This window comes from Trypanosoma brucei (genome assembly GCF_000002445.2).
Source record: "Trypanosoma brucei brucei TREU927 chromosome 11 chr11_scaffold01 genomic scaffold, whole genome shotgun sequence".
NCBI classification, from domain to species: Eukaryota; Euglenozoa; class Kinetoplastea; order Trypanosomatida; family Trypanosomatidae; genus Trypanosoma; species Trypanosoma brucei.
This window is the reverse complement of record NT_165288.1, coordinates 5147863-5155777: the sequence shown is the minus strand read 5'-3', so window position 1 is coordinate 5155777 and position 7915 is coordinate 5147863. Positions and strand designations below refer to the sequence as shown.

At 39.8% G+C, this 7915-nt stretch overlaps 1 protein-coding gene and 1 pseudogene across 1 annotated transcript, besides 3 other annotated features; both read left to right on the top strand.

The window, feature by feature from the left end:
* Positions 1-1474: 1474 nt before the first annotated feature.
* Positions 1475-3169, top strand: Tb11.v4.0037 (annotated as a pseudogene).
* A 208-nt stretch (positions 3170-3377) lies between these two features.
* Positions 3378-3528: a microsatellite.
* A 2239-nt stretch (positions 3529-5767) lies between these two features.
* On the top strand, positions 5768-7288 carry Tb11.v4.0036 (variant surface glycoprotein; the record flags this gene model as incomplete). The annotated part of the gene is made up of 1 exon (XM_824698.1): positions 5768-7288. One exon carries the CDS (start codon positions 5768-5770, stop codon positions 7286-7288), a length of 1521 nt encoding a protein of 506 aa, XP_829791.1.
* Positions 7289-7537: 249 nt separating this feature from the next.
* Positions 7538-7614: a microsatellite.
* Positions 7615-7631: 17 nt separating this feature from the next.
* Positions 7632-7688: a sequence feature (AT_rich).
* Between the last annotated feature and the right edge of the window lie 227 nt (positions 7689-7915).

The following is a 7915-nucleotide window of genomic DNA, read 5'->3' as shown; positions in this document are numbered from 1 at the left end:
TTTTATACGAAAGCGACCTCTAGGAACAAAGATGTAACAAAGTAAGGTAATGTGGTGTGAAAATGAGTGCTATTCTAATTTAGTTAATTTTTGTTTATTATTCTTCATTTTATAGATGTCAATTGAGACTATAAAGGTGATAACAATAGGAGTGTATTGTCAGTGTGTCTTTACTAATATTATAGTAAGGTTAGTGGTAGAGACTAAATAGATGACAAATATAGAAGGGCTTAAGACAACGACAGTGGTGCAGTGTGAGTGGGGCAGTGGATGAGCGAGAGAGCGCGAGGAATATTGTTATGAAAGGAAATGCAAAAAGACAAATGGAAAAAGATGGAATATGCAAAGTTTCAAACACATTAAAGGCAATGTACATTATTACACACAAAACGAAGGATACGTAAATCATTAATGACAAAAGTAAACCTTGCAAAAGTAGTTGAGTTACTTTTTTGTCAGAAACTGAAAGGAAATGAAGCAAAAGAAAAAGCTGACTAAAGATCCAGTAAAGACCGGCGATATAAGAAGAAGAACACACGTATATGAAATAATGAAGGATCTATATTAAGTAAAGACAATCAATGCTGATACTCCACAAATTTAAGACATGTATAAAGGCCAGACATTAAGACCTCTCAAGAAACGAATAATTAACGTAAGAGTTTTGATTGATGCAAAAATAATGTATCGTATTAACAAGGTGGAAGCAGTAAGGAAAGCACTTTCTTTCTCCAAAATTCCAAGTCTTAAGAAAAAGTGAACCATATCCATACTAAAAGATCTAAAAAAGAAGCACAACACCGTCCGACTCAAAGTTAAGCAACAGCGGTGTCTGGTCACTCGGAGTCATGAGGATACATTGAAACTACTAGATGGTAGAAGACATTTAAAAACACAAATATAAAATGTCTTAGGTATGCCAAAATCTGCGGTATTTTAAAGAATGCCAGAAAGAAAATTCTAGTCGTGTATGAAAGAACTATATAAATGAACACAGTATGATATAGGTTGAAATTAGCAAAAGACATTAGCAAAAAACAAAATTTACGTTAAACGTTTTTAGAATTTTCACCTCTTTCTACGGTGGAACTAACCTTTTTACAAGTTAAACACGTAAAAAAACGATACCATTTAGTGTGGTAATTTACATATGTATGTATATCTTTATGCCAATTTTTTTATTTTGCGTTTTTTTCTTTTAATACATGCTATTCACTTGTTTGCAGCGGTTTTATCATTTTGTTTTGTGCACTCACCAAACTGACAGCGATATAGAGACCGATCCTTGGTTGAAAATTTATATAAATGGAGTGGCGGAATTTAACGTCGCCACAGCATAGAAAGGAAGAACACCACGGCCACATAATCAAATGTTGCTTTAAAGGCAAAAGATCCAGACATATGACAACGATGTGAAGTCTACGAGCTTGTTTCTGGAACTGACATGGGGAGGCAACCAGATAAATCGCTGCAACGCAAAGGCGAGTCGCATAACTGTTTACTCACTTACATGATTAAGGAAGACACAAGGATTCAAGCCATGTATTCTATGCTAAAAGTAGCGGTATTTGTGTTACTACCGACGACTTTCCAGACACCGCACCAGACAGCGGCAAATTCGCAAGCCGACGAAAACGCTCAAGAGTTCGCTCTGCTATGCGACGCATTTCACACAGCAACAGCAGCACCCGACCTAGCACCGGCAACAGACAGCGCTAGTGCAGTAGCAATTAACATAGGTTCCATAAACATGTCAATTGCAGCCAGCACTTTTAAAGCCGACATCGACCACACAAAGGATTTAAGTGAACTGCAAGACAAACCTGCCGTACCCAAAACAGGAACCGAAAATGGACGGTGGGAAAAATACTATACCTTCTGGAAAAAATATAAGAATGCAATCGAAACAGACCCCAACAAAGCCGACTACGCAAAGTGGTCGACGAAAAAGCTTAGCAAGGGCCAGCTCGCGAAATTACGTTTGAACACCGAAAGGGCCTTTGAATTTTACAAAGCGGCCCAGACAACACTAAAAATCGCCCAGGAAACAAACATTCTGACACTTTTAAATAACGCCGGCTTCGGAGCGGGCAACACAGAAGCAACAACAAACTATGGGCCAGGCAACCGCGCAGTCATTTGCTAGGGGACAACAACGCCTACTCACCTCAAAGCAGGGAGCTCACTCAAACTAGACCTTCTTTGCCTTTGTGCATATGACAATGGTGACGCGACCAATGGCGCCAAGGTGTGCGGGACAGACACAGCAGCTACCGGGAGCGGCAGCAACGATAACTGTGGAGGAAACTCAAAGACACAAGCAAACTGGACACCTTTGAAGACCGCTTGTCAGAAGAGGAAAACGCAGGTAAAATTAACTCTGGCAGCCGTAGAAGCGATCAGACTCAGACTGGCAGAACTGCTCGGGCGACAAACGCCGGCAACGGCGAAAACTCATAAATATGTACTGGGCTCAATAAGAGGCGACGGAAGCGAAGGCTGCAAAGGAAATAAAGATAGCAATGGCGGCAGGTGCGTGAAGTACAAAGAGTCAGATGTGACCGGCCCAGCCAAAGAAATAGAGTGGCTTAGAAATCTACGCGACGCGGCGTTAGCCAAAGAAGCAGCGGCAGACGCCAATAAGGAAATGACAGCCATTACACGCAGTTTACAGCTACTCAATGATTCCACCAACCTACTATTCGACGAGGATGAGACAACACTAGCACCGGCGACAACACCAAACCCATCACCAACAGGAAGTAAAGCACAAGAGCAAAAGCAAAAAGAACAGTGCTAAGCGATAAAAGTGGCAACTGAGTGCAAAGGAAAGAAACCAATCTGCGAATGGAAAGGTAAAAATGACGAGAATGGAGAATACTGCAAATTGAATACGGCACACACGTAGCACAACAAACAACACAGGCAGAAACAGCTGAAGGAAATGGAGAAACAAAAAACAGATAAGTTTGGCCAAGCAAAACCCCTGAAGAATGTGCTGCAGTGAAAGGTGAAATTCCGAAAAATGAAAAAGCTGCTTGTGGATGGATCGAAGGCAAATGTATGAATTCCAGTTTTCTTGTCAATAAAAAAATTTCACTGATTTCTGCTTCTTTTATGAGTTTGGTATCATTCAAGCATTTTAAAGATTCGTATTCAATTTTGCTAAATTTATAAAGCTTTCTAATATATTTTCAACCATTTGTTATACTTTAACACTTTTTTTATGAAAATTTGAAACACTTGAAAGTCTAAAATTTTTATAAAACTGAGTGTGATAGTGACCTATAAGTGAAAAGTGATAGTGTGACATGGTATTTAAAAAAATGCTACTCTACAATTTTGTTGATTTTGTTTACTTTGTGAATATAAGGGTTATGACAGTAATATTATAATAAGAGCAGTAATAATAATAATAATTGTAATGATAATAATAATGATGAGAGTGTGTTGTGAGTGTGTTTATACGAATATTATAATAAGAGCAGTAATAATAATAATTGTAATAATAATAATAATAATGATAATTACAGAAGAATGTTGTGAGTGTTTATTTTCCGGCATATAAATAAACGTGGTGGTGTGAATAGATCCACGACTAAAAGAAAAGTACTTGAAAAATGAAAAGTCTTATGTGGCATTAAGGCAATATGACAGGCTAACGCTGGTGGAACAGGCATATTATTATTAAACGAAAGCAAAACAGGGGCCAAGATTATAAGTACTCTCAAAAGAGGAGCTGAGAAGAGACAGAATCATCTTGTAAAAAAGAATGATGTGGATATAATGAGGGCAAACAGTGTCCGGTGTGTAATCCAATGGGCCTCCTAACGTTATTCGAAAAAGCAGAAACAATGGCAACAAACAAAGCAAAAAAATACGGAGTCAACAGGCTCCATACCGTTCATAAAACACAGAGCGAAATGGTACAGGCAGAGATGCTGCTCTACATTTAACACGCAACTGACCAGACGGTACTGCACAGAAACTTTTAGAAAAAACAGTACCATGTATTTCATGAAGCAATATTCACGGGTTTTTCATAATAAGAACTGATGGCCGGGGTGGGTATCACAAATACGTAGTAAAATAAATAGTATATCTAAAAGAATCTGTGCTAATGGCAGCTGTAACTTCCACAATAGTGTACAAGAGAAAATGTGTATTCACTTAAGTAGCAGAATTAAGAAGCGTGAGTCACCGGTTTATTAGAGGAAAATACCATCTATAACGGCAAACTATGCGTTTGTGCTAACATATAAGATATACACTCTGAACATACACTATTCAACAGCTATATCATAACAGTATTGAAGCATTATATATAAATGTAAACACAATTTCTCAAATAAACACCTTAGTGGCACAACTGGCTTCTCTTTTAATAAACTCTACGATTTTATAAGATATTTAACATTTTCATTAGTATGTTAATAGTATCTTATGAAGTGTATAAGATGTATTTATGCGGCTGTAGGTTGCTTATCTTTCATTGTTATGGAGATTAATCTACTCGTTTCGCTATACAGCTTGTTTAGTGAAGGAGATACTATTTCACTTGACATTGTCGAGGATGAGTATATGAGATTTGTTACCACTGATGTAAGGCAAAATTGGAGAACTGAAGATTATTTGGTTGTAGCTGGAATACCTTCAATAGATAATGCTGAGAGGTTCAGAAGAAGGAATCTACAGGGGGAAACGTGTTGGAGTTATTCTGAAGTGGCAAGAAAGTCAAATAATTTTACTGGGAAGTTGCTTATAGTATATGCACTTTCAGCTCACACAAATAACAGTTGTGAGCTAAGAGAAGTTCTTGGAGAAGAAGGGTATTTATATCAGGATGTTATTATTTTACCCGTGTGCGATGTGAACCCTACAACAGATAAAGAAGTTGGAGATGCGGGTAATTGGGGCTGGGAGGCAGAACTCACTAGGAGTAGAAATACATATTTGTAATTCAAATTTGAAGTTGAAATATTCAAAACAACTAATCCTTATATAATGAAAGCAGATGATGATATTTTTATGAGAGTGCCACTGTATCTAAAATATCTAGAGCTGCTTCCAAGAGAAAAATTGAATATGGGGAGAGCTGTTGGATATCCTAAAGAATTTAGTGATGAAATTACATGGCACACGATAGGTTATGCGTCCACTTTATCTAGGGATGTAGTTATGGCAATTGTTGATTATGAACCTTTGAAACACTCAGTAAAGTCACCACTTAAATTCAGACATTTTGAATCATATATGGATTTCAGAGCACTTAATGAGGATATTATGATTGGCGAAGTTATAAGGACCAAATTGAAACTTGATGGTTTACTGACAGTCGATATGCAAGATTGTCATTATGTAATGAATGTGAAAAGGCCACTCGACAAATTTGTAGAAGAAAATCCCAACCTTATTGTTTTCCACCACGTAAAAATAGATGAATACATTCAGTTGAGAAGCCAACTAAAAGAAAAAAATAAGGACAGCACAGTACTGTTCAAACTCGAGCGACTCGACAGCACATGGTCAGAGTTTAGCTGCCACAAATTGCAGTAAAATAGAAAGTAAAAGCACAGACGCTTGAAGCGAGCGGCCATGCCAAACGTTCTATTTTGCCTTTGCTGTCCCCAAAACTCTGATTTAAAAACCAAGACCAAAACGACAGAAGTAAACTTAACATTCCTTTTCGGCAAAATAGGGGCAGCAGGAAACAAAATCAGGAGAAAACACCAATTTATTTCCCCTTTTCAATTATAGAAGCAAGACTATGCGAAGTTACACAAGGTATTTCTTAACTTTTTTGTATGTTATAAAACTTTTGATGCCAGGAGCAGAAGCGGCAACAAGTGCTGGAAAATCAGCAGCCGAATACAGGACGCTTTGTAAGCTAATAAGACTAGCGCAGTCAGATCCAGAACCGCTAAAATCCGACGACAGTGTTGCCAGTGACGCATTCGAGATCGACAAACTTAACATGACAGCAGCCAGCGCTGAATGGCGCACCAAATTCGGCGGCGGTGGCGCAAGCCACGACTGGCAAGCCTCAAAAGGGAATTTCACAAACCAAGAATTTGAATCATACTGGGGCCAAAAATGGCCAAACTGGCTCAAAACAGAAAAGGCAACATATCCGAACGCTGCTAACAAAAAATGGCTAGAACAAAACCCACCACCTAAACAGGGCCCGGCGCAAGCCAAAACGGCGAAGCAACTAGCTGTCTACGCCGAAGAGGCAGCCGCTCTCGCGCGCACCTACACGGAGGGCATCACCGCTGCCAACGGTCGAGAACTAAAGGCGATAAAAACAGCACTGCGCGCAGCTCTGTATGGTGACAAACAAAAAGACGGCGAGGGCCTTCCGGCGCTAAAGCCACCGAATGAAGCGGAATGCGGGCAGGACGACTGCAAAGGAACCAACGTCGGCGACAACCTAGCCTATGACGTCCTTTGCCTTTGCGCTGGGAAAACAGCAGCAGAAAGCAAAGGCTGCACACATACTCAGCTAACGACAGGCTGGACCAGCGGCGCAACAAACGTAGAACAAACCGCGAAGAAACTGCTCGACAATTGCGCGGAGGTATCGCAGCCGGAAGCCACGGCAGCGAACATAGCATCGGCAATAGCGAACCTGGAGCAAATGATAGGCAGGTACCACGGCGACACAGCAAAAAATCAGATACTAGGGAAGTCAACCGCCAACCACTGCAGCGGAGACGATGACCACATTTGTGTAGACTACGAAAGCTACTATAACATGGACTTGACGCCCAAAACAACAAGAATAAAGTGGATGCAGCAGCTCGAAATAGCTGCGCGACTGCTAAATGAAAGAAAAGAAAAAAAAGAAAAACTACGGACGGCAGCAGCGGCCCTTAAGACCTTAAGAACAGCCGCCGAAGCCACTTATGCAGCGAGGCAAATCCACCAACTAGCGAACCAACCGTCACACAGTCAAGCCAAAGACAAAGCAAAATCAGAAGTGGAATGTAACACTAACACAACAAACCAGACTTGCACCAAAGCTAACTGCAAATGGGAAGAAAAAGGTGGAAAGGGGGAGTGCAAATCCAAACCAGGAACGGAAACACCGGAAGCAGCAACAGGAGAAAAGAAAGACGGGGATAATAAAGCAAGCGCAGCTGATTGCAAAGCCTCGTCCGAAACTAATTGTGACACGACAAAATGCACTTGGAACAAGGAAAAGAATGAGTGCAAAGTCAAAGAGGGAACGGTTTTTATTTCAGCTGTAATTAAGGTCCCTCTTTTGCTTGCATTTTTGCTTTTTTAACTTCCCCCCCCCCCCCTCAACTTTTTTCCTTTGCTAAAATTTTACTATTTGAAAACTTCTGATATATTTTAACACCCCAAAGTTTCCCGAAAGTTTGAACTGTGTTTATAAGTTGACTGTCTGATTGTCTAGAAATATTTTCTGGCAAGTAAAATTTTTTTTCCTTCTTTTTCCCGTTTTTTTTTGAGTTTTTCTTTTTGCAAATGGCGAGGGGGTGGGGTCGTTAGGTTAGTTAGGTTAGTTAGGCTAGTTAGGGTTAGGGTTAGGGTTAGGGTTAGGGTTAGGGTTAGGGTTAGGGTTACTCGGTTAGGGTTAGAGTTAGGGTTTTTAATTTTGGGGATTGTTTTTTAATTTACTTCTTTTTTTATTCTTTTATAATTCACAATTTTTTAAATTATTAGCGATGCAGCGTCTTTTTTTTACGCGGGAGCTAAGCTTTTTTCGGGCACCTCAGGTTTTTCGTTACCACGCACGTGCAACGAAGCGGCAACAAAGAGGCAACGCACAACCGCAAAAAATAATAGAAAAAGACGAAACTTTCAAAAAAAGGAACAGGAGATGACTGCAAAGGTGGCTGCAAAGTGGAGGAAACAGGCGAAAATAAAAAGTGCGTAAAAGATCCGAATT